Raw genomic sequence first — 15,745 nt, 5'->3', positions numbered from 1 at the left:
CTTATACCAAATAAGCCCACACTCAAGCTGGCTACTTCGGGGTCTCGAACCTGGGTCCTCCACATCCCAGTTAGATGCTCTATCCACTGCACTGCTGCCTGGCCAGGCTAAACAGAATTATTATTAGGCAAAAAAGAAAAAGAAAAAAGAAAGAATGGCCCTGGCCGGTTGGCTCAGCGGTAGAGCGTCGGCCTAGCGTGCGGAGGACCCGGGTTCGATTCCCGGCCAGGGCACACAGGAGAAGCGCCCAACTGCTTCTCCACCCCTCCGCCGCGCTTTCCTCTCTGTCTCTCTCTTCCCCTCCCGCAGCCAAGGCTCCATTGGAGCAAAGATGGCCCGGGCGCTGGGGATGGCTCTGTGGCCTCTGCCCCAGGCGCTAGAGTGGCTCTGGTCGCAATATGGCGATGCCCAGGATGGGCAGAGCATCGCCCCCTGGTGGGCAGAGCGTCGCCCCCTGGTGGGCGTGCCGGGTGGATCCCGGTCGGGCGCATGCGGGAGTCTGTCTGACTGTCTCTCCCTGTTTCCAGCTTCAGAAAAATGAAAAAAATAAAAAATAAAAAAAAAAAAAGAAAAAAGAAAGAAAAGAAAAAGAGAGAGAGAGGAAGAATGAATGAAAGAAAGAAAGAAAGAAAGAAAGAAAGAGAGAGAGAGAGAGAGGGAAGGAGGGAGGGAGGGAGGGAGAGAGAGAGGGAGGGAGGGAGGAAAATAAATGTTCCATTTGTTTTTAAGGATATCTGACATATCTCATCCCATAAAATTATATAGCACAGTAGCTATTCCCCGTCATTGTGTATCTCAAATTATTTACTCATTAATTATTATTATCTGAGGATTTTGCTTTCTGCTGAATAGTAGTTACTAATAGGGGCATACCTTTGTGCTTCGTACTTTTGATTGTCACTCTATTCTAAGGTACTTGAATACTTTAAAAAGTTTTAAAACACAGAGACAAAGCAAATCTTACACTGCACTATATATTAAAGTCAATTCTCATTTATTTCTGCTAATGTAGGTAGAAGTAGAGTATTCTAAAGTGAACCTCCTGGATAATCAGAAATCTCATTTTAGTCCCCTTTCAGAGGTGCTAATAAGGATCAGCAGAACTATTCCAGTTCCACCTGCCTGCCCTCTGGTGGATGTGCTGATGAGCAGTGACATGGCTACAGGAAGGACCGTGGTGTGAGTGGGAAGCTTAGTCACAAGTAACTCATCTTTTTATGACTGAGACTTACATATAAAAATGATTTATATTCCTTTTCTAATAATTATAGATGTATCAGGGACATCATTCTGTAGGGTAAAAAAATGAATAAGTTTTTAACATTTGTGAAGCTTTTTATCCCTTGCATCTTGTCTCATTTATTAGGAAGGTCACCTAGATGTTAGATTGATGCTAACGCTAGCCTCAGCTGTAAAAGTCAGGTCCAGCTTGGCTTTGTACATACAGGACTGTGATTTTTGATATTCAGAGCCTGACCTGAAAAGTAGAAGGTGCCATTCTGGATAAGTTTAACCTTCAACTATAAAGAAAGAAAAATTCAAGAAAGGTACAAAAAAAAATAAGAGAATTTAGCTGATGGCACATGGCATGAAATAGCTATTGCAAAATTTGCTAGTTTTGGCTCTTTCCCTGAAAAATCACCACAGCAATGCCCTTCAGGCAGCAGCTGTCACTGCAGGTAAGGAAGAAACAAGAACTGGAGAGACAGAGAGGGTCCTCTCTGCAGACAGGAAACAGGTGATACATAAAAATACAGACCAGGATGAAACCAGCAACAAGTAGCTGACTATTTTTTCTTTTTGTAAAGTTCACTCCGCTACTTAGATAGATATAAATTAAACTTTGGAGACAATGTGGCATCTCAAGAGGAACTGCGAAGCAATCAACTTGTAGGCTGAGGACTAGTTTGATTTAGAACCCCGCTACTTTCTCGCTCTATTTGTGTCGAGGGTGCACATTTAACTAAACTGTTCAGGAAGCAAATTCAGCTACCTATTAAACACGTGACAGTTTCAAAATGTTCAAATTGCTCCGCCTAGCACTCACATTACTCAGCTGTCAAAGTAAAGGGCTCAGATATATGATGTGAAAATTACATTTTAACGAGGTGTCATATGTGTTTAAAGTTTTTATTCATCACTACATAGCCACAGCTTTTACTGGAGACACAAATTCACTTAATTAGCATATTATAAGGACAGAAGGTTCACCTTACCTGCATTGCTTACCTCTTTTGTGTAGGCTTTCTCTTGCTGTTTTAGAATCTACTATTTTCAGCACATATAAGAATGTTACAGTTTCATAATCTCAAATGGTTTTCACAAAAACGTGTTTTGTGTATGGGAAGTAGAAGGACAGGCACACGACATGTCTTTTTCATTGGGTCGTTTATATTTATTGTTTGAGATATTTCACTAAGTCTCAACAAATAGTCTTGGTCTCTTGAAGCTGGACTTCTCTGCCTATTCTTATTATCAACTTGAGCCTACGCCTACACCCTTAAGTAGAAAATACTGGGAAATATTTGTATGTTTGACAGGAAAAGTTTAGAATGTTCTGTAGAGAGTTTTAAAGTTAACTGGAAAAGTCAAAGAGAATACCTCACGTCTCACTGCTATTTATTAGTGAATAATGAATAATGAACTTGGCACAAGGTAGTTTGGGAGAAAGAACTTAATAGTGAAAGTCAATCAGACAACACAAGTTTCTAATAATAGCTGAAGGCAAGTAAGAACTACTTGACTCTTTCACAGTGAATAGATGAAGATATAAGGTACTGTTTTAGAATCATGACACCAATCTGAGAATAACTCAAATAACCTGTGAAATAGCCAAGTATTATATGAAAGTGTTTAATATATATCTTACGAAAGATATCCAATTGAAGGCAATGATGAATGTATAGTTAGTTTATACTGTATTTTATAAGAAAGGAAAAAGGCTCACTTAAAAGTCTTTTGAAGAAAACTCTAGATCTGATATTTCTAGATTTGGTGCTTTGTTCAGAAAAAAATAGAGGGAGAATTTTCATATCTGTTTCATAATCAGGTGCCAAGGCTTACAAGCATGTATAATACCGGTGTCCAAAACTGATTCACCTGTTCTGCACACAAAACGTATTTGCAACAGAACACAACCTTTACTCATTTCTGACTACGATACACTTTTCATTTTCTCCAAGTTGAAGAAATCTCTGCATTTTGCCACCTGAAAAATCTGACGATGTCTGAATATAAAATTTATTGAACGGTTGCTCACTTTCTTTCTTATTATAAAACTCCTGGCTTTAATTTCTTCTAATTTTTTTTGAAAAAAAAAGTACATTAGGTCTAAAGGTGGTTTGATATTTCTCATTACCACCTGCTGAACTTCCTTAGGTTACCAAAGGTCAGCACAATCTTAGTAAAGAATGGAAGAAGTTATGTGTGAGTGGTATGGTGAGGAATAATCCTCTAGAGCAGTGGTCCCCAACCTTTTTTGGGCCACGGACCGGTTTAATGTCAGAAAATATTTTCATGGACCGGCCTTTAGGGTGGGATGGATAAATGTATCACGTGACTGAGACAAGTGTCAAGAGTGAGTCTTAGACAAATATAACAGAGGGAATCTGGTCATTTTTTTTTTTTTAAATATTTTATTTATTGATTTTTTTAGAGAGAGAGGAGTGATAGAGACAGAGAGAGAAGGGGGAGGAGCAGGAAGCATCAACTCCCATATGTGCCTTGACCAGGCAAGCCCAAGGTTTCGAACCGGCGACCTCAGTGTTCCAGGTCGACGCTTTATCCCACTGCGCCACCACAGGTCAGGCCAATCTGGTCATTTTTTAAATATAAAACATCGTTCAGACTTAAATATAAATAAAACAGAAATAATGTAAGTTATTTATTCTTTTTCTGTGGACTGGTACCAAATGGCCCATGGACTGGTACCGGTCCATGGCCTGGGGGTTGGGGACCACTGCTCTAGATTATATATAAGTGTGGGAAAACATTAAAGAAATATCTAATCTTAATGAAACAAAATTGAGGGCTAATTCTCCCATTGCCATAATATACTGAATAAAAAGGTTATTAAACATTTGCATATATAACTTATTTATTTCCTAAAATACTCAACACGTCCTGACAAATCACCTACAATTTATCAGGTACTGATTCAGGATTTGTAAATAATAATGACTAAAGCAATATCAATATGATTACTTCAATGTGAATCAATGTCTCATTGGTTCCTGAACAAAGCTTTTTGTAAACTGAAAATTCTTCACACTGGTATATTCTTGAACATGTGAGATCTAACTATATTATTAAAATAGTCTTTACAAAATTTGTAAATATAAACTACTTGAATAGCAATATCAAACAAGTTCTGATTCATTTTCCCACTAAGTTCTAGCTGGAAAACTTCGAAGAAAATGCATTTACCATAATGTAGAATAAGTAAAGAAAGTATAATGTTCTGAAAATGTTTTTTAGAGAAAAGTGAGAACACACTTTAGACTTTTTTGTACAATAAGCCCATTAAAAAACTTCTCAGGAGAAAGTTCACTTATAGCAACAATGAATATCTGAAATACAAGGTTTAAAAATAAAATTAAAATTAATTTTCTTATATAGCTGTTGTTGAAAAATATCATTTTCACAAATTTACCACTCCCCCAATGTTTTCTCTTGAAAAGAATACAGAATCAGAAATGTCATGTAACTGAACCAACCTAACAAAAGACAGGCCAATGAACAGTTTGAGAATGGGTGTTGGGGAAAATAAGGAACTGAAATTAAATGACTTCTAACACTACTTGGTAGAATAGTTCTGAGAACCTAAGTTTTTCATTATATTCTCCCTTTTTTTAAAATTTTTTTTATTTATTTATTCATTTTAGAGAGGAGAGGGAGAGACAGAGAGAGAGAGAGGAGAGACAGAGAGAGAAGGAGGGAGGAGCAGGAAGCATCAACTCCCATATGTGCCTTGACCAGGCAAGCCCAGGGTTTCGAACCGGCGACCTCAGCATTTCCAGGTCGACGCTTTATCCACTGCGCCACCACAGGTCAGGCCATTATATTCTCCATTAAAGTTGACCATTTCAGAATTTAAAATCGACTCTTGTTATAAATATTACCACATCTAAAAGATACAATATTTTAGAATGTAACTCTATGGTAATTTCCTGAAAGAACTACAAATTAGATTTGCATCTGGAATGTCTGGCACATGGGGGTACTGAAATCACTTCTATCCAATGAATGAGTCTAGACACACAGCATCAGGAAGCATACTTTCCATCACTAGTGTCACAGAAGGAAGCAGGAATCTGAAGTTGAGCTGCACTTTAATAGCTGGGATATTTTTTTTGTGTGTGTGTTTGTGTGTGTGTGTATGTGTGACAGAGACAGAGAGAGGAACAGATAGGGACAGACAGTTGGGAAGGGAGAGAGATGAGAAGCAACAAGTCTTTGTTGCGGCTCCTATTCTCCTTAATTGTTCATTGATTTCTTTCTCATATGTGCCTTGACTGGGGTGAGGGCTACAGCAGAGCAAGTGACCACTTGCTCAAGCTAGTGTCCTTGGGCTCAAGCCAATGAATGACCATGGGGTCCTGTCTATAATTCCAGTTCAAGCCAGCAATTTCATGCTCTAGTGAGCCTGCACTCAAGCCAGCAACCTTGGGTTATCGAACCTTGGTCCTCTATGTCCCAGTCTGACACTCTATCCACTGTGCCACCACCTGGTCAGGCTAGCAGGGATATTTCTGAGTAAGTTATATGTGATATAGTAACTTAGTTTGCTCACTTAGGAAATATGGATAATAATGGTTTTTGTAGGGTTGATATGTACCTATTAGATCAAAGTTTTGTGTTACATGTATCATCTCATTAAAATCTTACAATAATTATCTGAGCTGGCTGTTAGTATTTTTTTATTTTATAGTTGAGGACACCAACACCAAGAGGCTGAGCAACCTGCTCACAAACAGTAGAGACAGAATTCAAACCCAAGTCTTTCAGATTCCCAAGCTCATTTCAGGAGCAGTATGATACCTATGTTCTCTTTACTGCAGGATTTTTATACAGATAAGAAAAACATATTTTCCCCTTAACTTCCAACACCTAGATCATTTAAAGTACAGAATAGTTATATTCAGTAGAAGTAAAAGACAGATACCCCTTTACAAAAAGTGTACATTTTCACTGATTAGAACATACTTAAAATCAGAGTAAAAACACTCAACCAGCTTCTAACAGATGGCAACAGCAAATACAGTTTAGATCTACAGACTTAGAGTTACTTCTTGACCCCAGAATATTTATAGTAAGTTGGTTTCCATACACAGATACATAAGAAGATCCATGATAAGAATTCACTAAAGGCAATTTCTTTCAAAAATGTCAATGTAATTTACTAAGGAAGCACACTCAGCTGAAACTGTTGGTGCAAAAAAAGATGAATACCCTCTATTAATTCTAATTGAAATTCTCATATCCACACATACCAAGCATAAAATTTACTTCCCATACTTATTCTTCCTACCTAGAAACTGCAGCATAATTTCATACCAAAGTACTAGCTTTTAAATTTGAGCATTTGTGTATGATAATATTTTTCTTACGATTGTATTTACAAAGTTAATAATAGTGAAAACTCACACTTTGTAAAACAGAGCTCTTTCTTCATTGTTGTTTAAAAAGCATTAAAACCCAATGCCCTGGCTTAAGTTAGGAATTCATTTCAAAAGCTGAACTTTATCATTCCTCAATATTTTCCACTTTGATAGTATCTTTTAAACAAACATGTACACTAATATCTAAATGCTTCATATTTGAACTCCCACATGTAAACAAAGAAAATTTAATGAGTTGTATAATTTTCCTTATGTCCAAAATTACATATTTGTTATGTAAACTTAAGTTTACTTATATATGTTAGAAATATATTTTTGAAAATTCTCTAAGCACTCTTTAACGATAATTTATAAAAAAATAAGCTAAGAATTTGTCTCCAGCCTGATCTGTGGTGGTGCAGTGGATAAAGCATGGACCTGGAATACTGAGGTTGCTAGTATGAAACCCTGGGCTGCCTGGTTAGGGCACATATGAGAAGCCACTACGACAAGTTGATACTTTCTGCTCCCTCCTCTCTCTGTTTCTTTCATCTCTCTAAAAATCAATAAATAAAAACTTAAAAAACAAAATTTGTCTCTGTTCATCAAAATAAAACCTGAAATATTAATTAGTATTAATCTACACATTGTTCTAAATAAAAATAATGCATAATCTTTTCAATAAATAAAATGTGAAATATGTGACTGCCCTATATTCGATTAAATTCAAAAAAATGATTACTTATTATTTCTCTGGAGTCAGAAAGTTATTTCCTGTTCCAAATTAGAAGTAAAAAACTGATAAGAAACTCAACAGAGTTTTCGTTGTCAAAATATAAATTGTGTTTAAGAATATCACAGCTCTGAAGGAACTGTCTTCTCAGAATACTCTTGCTGGTTGATTCTTGCTTAGATTTTAATATTGACGGGTACATTAGCTTGAGAAACCTTACCTATACAGAGGTGAGTCAGATAGGCTAGGAGTTTCTGGAGGAAAGAGTAGAGAACTTGTTTTTTGCTGCTCTTGCATAGTTATGTTTCTCCTTCCACAAAAGGCAATTCAACATAGGAACAGCATTGCTGGCCATGAAAAGAATTGCTGTCATTCTGACTTAAGCCTCTCAGGGAATAGAGAAAATGCTACCTAATTTTGCATTCCATCCATCCGTTCATTCACTCATTCTTTCATCAAAGAGTTATTCAGTATTTTATATATGCCACATATTATACTAGAATATGAAGTATATAAGAAGTCAGAAATAATGGTCGGATTAAAATATAATAAAAGAATGTGTAAGACGAGGTTGTTTGTCCATATGGAACTAGAATCTAGCTATATAAGAAAATGTGTATAAAATGAACTAAGAGAGAAAGCAGGATAGCTTGATAGTAGAATCATTGAAAAATCCATAGAGAAAATAAAAAATATTAACATGTGACCACTGAAATAAAAAGATACTAAACTTAGAATTGCTATATTACTATCAAAATTCAGATACCTGTTCCTTAGTTTTCCATTATACTTTATCATGAGGAATAATATTGTTAGTTTAAAATAATTTAGCTTCCAAATTAATATAATTTGGCTCAGTTGTGTAATATTTTTTAAAAAAGTAATTTATGAAAAGGAATCAGTATATCCTAGTATTTTTTTTTCTGAAGTGAGAAGTGGGAAGGCAGAAAGACAGACTCCTGCATGCGTCAGACCTGGATCCACCTGGCATGCCCACCAGGGGGCAATGCTCTGCCCATCTGGGGCGGTTGCTCTGTTGCAACCAGAGCCATTCTAGCACTGGAGCCTTGGTTGCAGGAGGAGAAGAGAGAGACAGAGAGAAAGGAGAGGTGGAAGGGTGGAGAAGCAGATGGGCACCTCTCCTGTGTTGCCTGACTGGGAATCAAACCCGAGATATCTCCATGCCGGGTTCACATTATACCACTGAACCAACTGGCCAGGGCTATCCTAGCGTTTAAAGGCACTCTTAAAGGAAGGGAATTAAAGATTATCTCAAGTTTATTCAAAGCTAAGTTTTGCATTGTTTTTTTCAAAAATAGATTTTTTTTTCTTTTTTTTTTGGTATTTATTAGTTACAAACATTTTTCTACATGTATCAGTTAGTTGCACTCAGACAAATGTATACTCAAACTGACAATATTTCCAATAGAAATTGTCATATATATGATCTTTATGAGGTGAATATATTACTGTAGGACTCCTGAAGCATTAACACAAGCCACACCTTTGATGTTTTCCAAGTGGAGAACATTTCTGAAGGCAAGTCACAATTAATTAGATGGGGTAGCATTCTACCTTAGCAAAGATTTTGTGTAGTAAATTACACTACACAAAATATTAATCAGTATTGGCCTGTAATCAAAATGCCCTTCAGAGAAGGGCTAAAGATAGGAGACAAGTCCTGGCCAGTTGGCACAGTGGTAGAGTGTTGGCCAGGCGAATGGATGTCCTGGGTTTGATTCCCAGTCAGGGCACATAGGAGAAGTGGCCATCTTCTCCTTCACCCCTTCCCCTCTCCCTTCTCTCTCTCTCTTCTCCTCCTCTCCTGCAGTTATACTCAATTAGAGCGAGTGGCCCTGGCTGCTGAGGATGGCTTCATAGCCTCCACCTCAAGTGCTAAAATAATAGCTCTAGTTGCAATGCTCTAGTGGGCTTGCCAGTGGATCCCGGTGGAGGTGCATGTGGGAGTCTGTCCCTCTGCCTCTCCTCCTTTCACCAAACAAACAAACACATAAAAAATCAGGGGACTGCTATTCAGAGGTGAAAGGGTCAGTTTCTTATATTTTTATAGCTGAATGTGGTTAACAGCAACACTTGTTTAGATGGAAAGACAATGAACCATTTTTAGGTACATGGGCCAGAAAAAAGACCACAAAGGCAGTCTAATCAAAATGTACAATAAACTTAGTAAAAGCAAACTGTAAATATTTCCAGCTTCAGAACCATCAAAAGTCAAACTTACCTGATCTACTATCCAGAGGTCCGAAATCCAGAGAATATTTCACGACGTGATAGTTATTCCACACGTAAAGAAGGTTGTCTCTAGGATTGTAATCCACAGCTGCTATGTACTGGTATGAATTGGGAAAAGGTACATCCACCACACTATCCTTACTTTGGTCAGTGTTGTAAATGTAGTCAATCTTATTCCCTGTGGCCTCATTGTCATCATCCTCATATACAGATTTGACCACATACAGAATCCCACAAATCATAAATGCGTTGGAAGCTGACCTTTTATCATATGCAGTATCCCATGTCCCTTCAATCCGTAGGGTGTAAGGGTTCAATTGACTAATGACAATTTTACCATTGTTTTGTTCTGTTGCATAGATGACCCATAGCCCATTCTCATCCACCGCCAGGTCTATGTCAGATTTGCCTCCCCATCGGTAAGGGGAGGTATCATGGTAATTGGCATTTGCTATGATGGCCTCTCCACTCTTTATCCTAGTCCGTAAATCAAACTTTACTATGTTCCGGGTACGCTCTTTGTTGAAGAACAAAGCTCCATCATACACTACAAATCCTGTGCCATCCACCCTGTGAGGGAGCTTGTAGGTTGTAGTTGGCCTTCCAGCGATGAAGTCATCCTTGGATGAATACTCGGTCAGGGTATCAGTTCTGTAAGGGGTCCAGGGCATATAATAAATCTTGTCGGAAGCCTGCAGAGGGTCTTTGCACCATGCCCCAGATTGGTGGTCAGACTCAAACAAATGTTCACTCTGGTATACTCCTTTTAGTAGTCCAGGACAAAGAAAAACTGTTGGAAGGGAAAGAGTTAAAGTAAAAAATATGTTAATATTAATACTTTGTCATATATTCTTACTTTTTAACAACTGGAATGCAACTCTAACAAGACACCCACCACCACTTAATTATTTTGCTGGATTCTTCTGAGAACACAATGTAGTTATAAGCATTAATTTTAACTTTTGTTTAAACACATTTCAGTTTTCTTTGCTGAAAAACATTTGGCCTCTTTATGAGTCACCGTGCTTTCCTTTGTTTTTTACCTTTGTACACATGCATAACAATATTTTTGGATATATATCTACAATGCGATGTATGTCTATGTATTTTATAGACATAAATGCAAATGTTTATATGTGATATTTTTAGGTATCTTATTTTAAAATTTCAAAAAATACTGTTGTCGCTCTGATGATATCAGCTATTCAATACTAATCTTTAAGAAATGTATAGAAATCCAATAGTAATTACATATAATAACAAAGGAAAAGAGCCCTGCCATACAGGCCACTGGATCTTCTAGCCCCAAAGCTCAAGGCTGCTATAGAGCACACGCAGAGCATGCAACCCACACGGTTAAAAATGAGTGATGGATGAACACTGGGAGGAAAAGGAGAAAGGAAGAAAAAGAAAGGAAAGGAGGAATAAAGAAAGAAGAAAAGGTGAAAGGTTACAGAGAAGAACCCAAGATCTAGATTTTAATCAGTTAAGAAGGTCCTGTTAAATAGAGTAGTACTGGAACTTAAAAACATGTACCTTTCACTGTTACATGAGAAGAATATTAAAAACAAGATTACTTGCTGTAATATTTTGCTGCTCATACTTCAGGCTGAAAATGGGCAAGAATTATCTGATTCAAGTGATTTTTAGTATGACTCAGTAGCGCATTGTGTCAGTGGTGGTAAGAAAGCATGGCTGATTGGTCTGCAATGAAGGGGCTATAAAGCAATGTTTCCCAGAGGGTGGTCCTCAAAGCACCTATTTCAGGTGGTATATAACTAGAAGTTACACGGTAAGAAAAAAAAAGGGGTCTTTGCCATATATAAATCTATATTATGGTAAATAGCATTGTGGCAGAGATTCTAATAGCTTAGGGATATTTGAGAATCCCCAAAGCAGAGGTAGGGAGGATTTGGGAACTAATTTGATCGTGGAACCCTTTCTACATAGCCGCTTTGTAGTGGAATGTTCTGAACCTGCTATGGGAAACACTGCTCTAGTATTTTTGCAAAGCAAACACACTGAAAAATAATCATGCAGTCTACTGTTATATTTGAAATGATCACAAGTGTACTGGGTGGGTGTATCAGAAATTCACCAGGTCTTGGATGTTTACCCATACTTTAATAATTCATGACAAAAGTATTATTTTCTTGATATTAGTAATTAGCTCTTTAGCAGAAACTATAAGCCTAGATCCAATAGAAACAGTCCAAGATAAAACTCAGCTCAGATTTGGAGGTTATTAAAAAAAGAAAGTACATTATTAAAGTGCCCAAAGTTTTATTTTTGGAAAAAAGTTTGAAAGAAAAGTTGACCATCAAACTCTTCCATAGCAAGGATAGAGTGCCATATTCAATTTATATTAAATAATAAGACTGATGATTAGAAGAATTTCTCAGGATTCTAATATGATGGCTATAATTATAAAGGATGGGCAGGCATAGCTATCAAAATTGTATATAAACTTTATGATAGTTAATAATCAGCTCTTGGTTACTAAAGTAATTAATCTTAAGGTGTTTTAAGAAAACAATATCCCCTTTCCCCCAATCGTTAAAAAAATAAAGAAATAAACAGGGGAAACAACACCAGAGCTAAGAAAAGTTAGTATAGAAATAATAACAAATCTTAAGCAATCACTATCACCAGCTACTAGATTTCTAACTACTTATTTGAAAAATAAAGAGGAATAAAATACATTATTAAAAAATTTACACTATTAAACTGTTTTTGGACAAAGGAATCAAACCAGCACTGGTCAGTACAACAGATTAAAATGAAGTTGAGCAGCAGAAGTAGTAAATAAATTTTCATAAAATAGATAAGAATTAATAACAAAATTATTTTTAACTAAATGTTAAACTGTTAAATAACTTAGCCTATAAATAGTATATAATTTATGAAAGGTATTTAATTACCTTTTTGTTCCACTTCTATTGGAGAGAGAGAAGTAAAGAGAGAGAAAGGAGAAAAGAGAATAGATTAATGGTACGATATTGGCCAAGCACTTTTATTCACCTCTTCCAAACTGAAAGTAAATAATTTATTTCACTCATACTTGCTTTATTGAACATTATATGTTTTGTACAAACGCATTCTTAGAGCAAAATTATTTTTTATAAAAACAATCATATTATAACCTCAAAAAACTGTACAAACTTGGAAAAAATAAGGCTAAAGTTAATCAAGCTGAGATTGAATAAACATATCTATTTCAGTTATAGAAATAGGAAATACAATAGTTATAGTAAGAATGCTGATATTTCCATTTGAAAGGCAGGTTGGTAATATACACAAAAGCTCTCAAATTGTTTGGCTAGTCTCATTTTTTAAATACTAAAGTTTATACCACTGTTTACCATAATAGTCCTGCATTTTATGCAACACAAGAATGAATCTCTTTAGAAGAAATGACTCTGTGACTCATATCTTATGGCTTAAGATTTTCCAAGGCCTATCAGTCTTATGAGAAATGTACCCATTAACAGGAATGCTTTCACCCTGAAAAATGGATTTAGAATCTTTATTGAAGAAACTTTCTTCCTCCCACTCATCAATAGTTTAGAAAAAGACTGCCTTTCAGAAAAATCTGTATTAAAAGGTTGATATAAATAAGTCACCAGCTCTGGTCTTTTTCTGAAATTCTTAACTAAGTTTTTCAACATACTATATTTTAAGAATAAAGTGTGATCCTCAAACATGTATTGGTTACATATCTTTCAAGTTAGATTCCATTATTATTTTTCAGGTAACGGGAAACCAAAATATTTATGAAACTCATCAAGTAGCATCTTAATTATCCTATAAATCTTAGTTTCATCAGAAATTATTTGGCTAGATCACAACAAGAAAAAAGGGACCAATGAAACATAGAGAAGAGTCAGGAAACAGTGAATTCAGATCAAACTTAAAAAGTACAGATTGCAAGTAATGTAAGTGAAGGTAATTTCAGAAAAGGAATAAATTGAGATACTATGCACAATAAATAAAGTTAAAACTCCAGAAAAGTTTCAAAACAAGGGAGAAATATTGTTTTCAGTAATTATATTTGGGTGAAATGTTTATGCTTTGACCTAAGCTCATATTCTTCAATACTATCAAAATTATACTCATTTCTCTTCATTGACTTTTTGAAACTTTAATATCATAATCATATATATCAAGTTCTTATCTCACTAACATACAAATCTTATTTTTAACAGTATTTCTAAGACTCTTAAACTATTGTACTGTTATAATTTATCATCCTCAATTAATCTTTACTGAGTAACTGCAGTGCTCTCTGGACTATAAGTAGATAATTTTACCTAAGAGATATACTTCATGTTATGACTAGAATACTAAGAATACAAGCCAACTTCAGACTGACAACTAGAAGAAGCATAAGTAAGCACCTTACACAATTACTTAACTAATAGTCTCAAAAGCATGGACTTGAGGCCCATAACAATGAGGTGGAGGCTGGCAGTGGGAAGTCATATTGACATTGACATTTTCAAAGACTACCCTGCAAAGAAATTTCCAGAACTAATTCACTTCTTTAAACTAGCTCTACATAGGTATTCTTTTGAGAATTATAAAGGAAGGTATTTCTATTCTAAAATATAAAATGTATACTTACACAACTTCAGTCTTATTTCACATAAAATTCTTCTGTGATCTCATAGTTAAAGGCTAATACCCTACTTTCTTGGTGACTAATATTTCTGTCTTCAAAAATGTTTAATGAGGAAAATAAACTATGTGATAAAAGGTATTGATAATGTATTTTAATCTATAAATACTGTGTGATACTTTAATAGACTATTTTTAATTTTTAAAGAACTTTTACCTTTATTTTCTCAATTGCCATTAGGTAAAATTTTGCTTTTAAATCTCTGATACTGGCCTAATTTCAGATATATTGGCATAAATTGTAGCATAAGTCAAGCTTGCCTCTGTTACTTGCTGGCTACGCAAATTTAATATTTATTAGGCAGTTCTACTTTAGGAAAAATTATTATGGTCTTGCCTATGTCATGACTGGTTGTAGCTCATTTATCATTTATTTGCTATTTTTGAGACAGAAGTAAAACAATCCCATAATTAAAGTTGAAATAAGTACACAAATCATATTCCCACAACGAAAATTGGCAAGGCAAGTATAATTTGTCATTGAAAAGCTTAGTACCATTTAGGATTAACCAATCCTTTGTCCATCATCTAGTTCTGATTCTAGAATACTTCCCTCCATTGAAACAAAGTGCATGGATACACAAAACAAGCTTATCACTGTATCCTTTTAAACCTCATAGTGCATGGCACATGATAAATGATCAGTAAACAGCTACTGAATTAATGCATAATATAAATAAAAATGATTAATTCTGCTTCTCGATATTTTAAGTATGTAGTAAAAAGAAAAAAGTGGTAAAATAGAATCTGGATTTACTGTATCAAATCATATGTGCGATGCATAATCTGTATAATATCTTTAAATAGTTCAATAAACAAGGAGGGAAGTAAAATGTACAAACAGTTTGTATTCCCAACTCATTAAGTGTAAAACTTGAGTAAAAAAGCAAAGGAAATACAGAAAAAAAAAAAGGATGGATGGTCTTGAGAGTTAGTTTGGCAAGAAAAATTTGTTGCTATGAAATAGCCTATGATGATCTAAATATGAATGCTGAAAATACTCCCTTGTCTCCTCTCTGTAATAAGGTCATAAATAAATGAATTGTACGATGACAATCATGTTAGGCTTTCTTCAGGACCTCCTGTCTTCTTGCCTGGTCCAATATCCTGAATACCAACATTATAGCTGTCATTATTTATTTCCAAACCTCTTTGGAACTAGTTTCTCTTCTTTTCTCTCTTCACTTTGATTCCCCAAACTATTTTTATTGTCTATTTAACCTCTGCAAATATATTTATATATTTCCTTAAAGCGATTTTATTGTTGTCCTTTGTCAAACTTAATGTCACAAGCTATATCCTGTGGTTAGAGTAAATGACAAATTCAAACTAAGGGTAATTTTACTTTGTATAAAAGGACATAATGGGGAAAAATGGTTAGTGTAATTTCCCTTCATTCTCAACAGTTCATAAAAAAGGTACACTATATAGTCATTTTACTCTTTAGAAAATAAGATGTTGTTAGTTCTATCCATATCTACAA

General features: G+C 35.4%; 1 protein-coding gene across 5 annotated transcripts in view; it reads right to left on the bottom strand.

Moving 5' to 3' along the window:
- Positions 1–15,745, bottom strand: part of ADGRL3 (adhesion G protein-coupled receptor L3) — an 838,394-nt gene that overhangs the window by 292,421 nt on the left and 530,228 nt on the right. For all 5 annotated transcript variants that reach the window (XM_066386326.1, XM_066386327.1, XM_066386329.1 and 2 more), the window contains exon 7: positions 9,575–10,375. In XM_066386326.1, coding sequence (XP_066242423.1) covers positions 9,575–10,375 — 801 coding nt within the window. The remainder of the gene's footprint in view (positions 1–9,574; positions 10,376–15,745) is intronic.

The sequence above is a fragment of the Saccopteryx leptura genome, chromosome 5 (assembly GCF_036850995.1).
Source record: "Saccopteryx leptura isolate mSacLep1 chromosome 5, mSacLep1_pri_phased_curated, whole genome shotgun sequence".
Lineage (NCBI taxonomy): Eukaryota > Metazoa > Chordata > Mammalia > Chiroptera > Emballonuridae > Saccopteryx > Saccopteryx leptura.
This window is presented reverse-complemented; position numbering and strand designations above follow the sequence as displayed.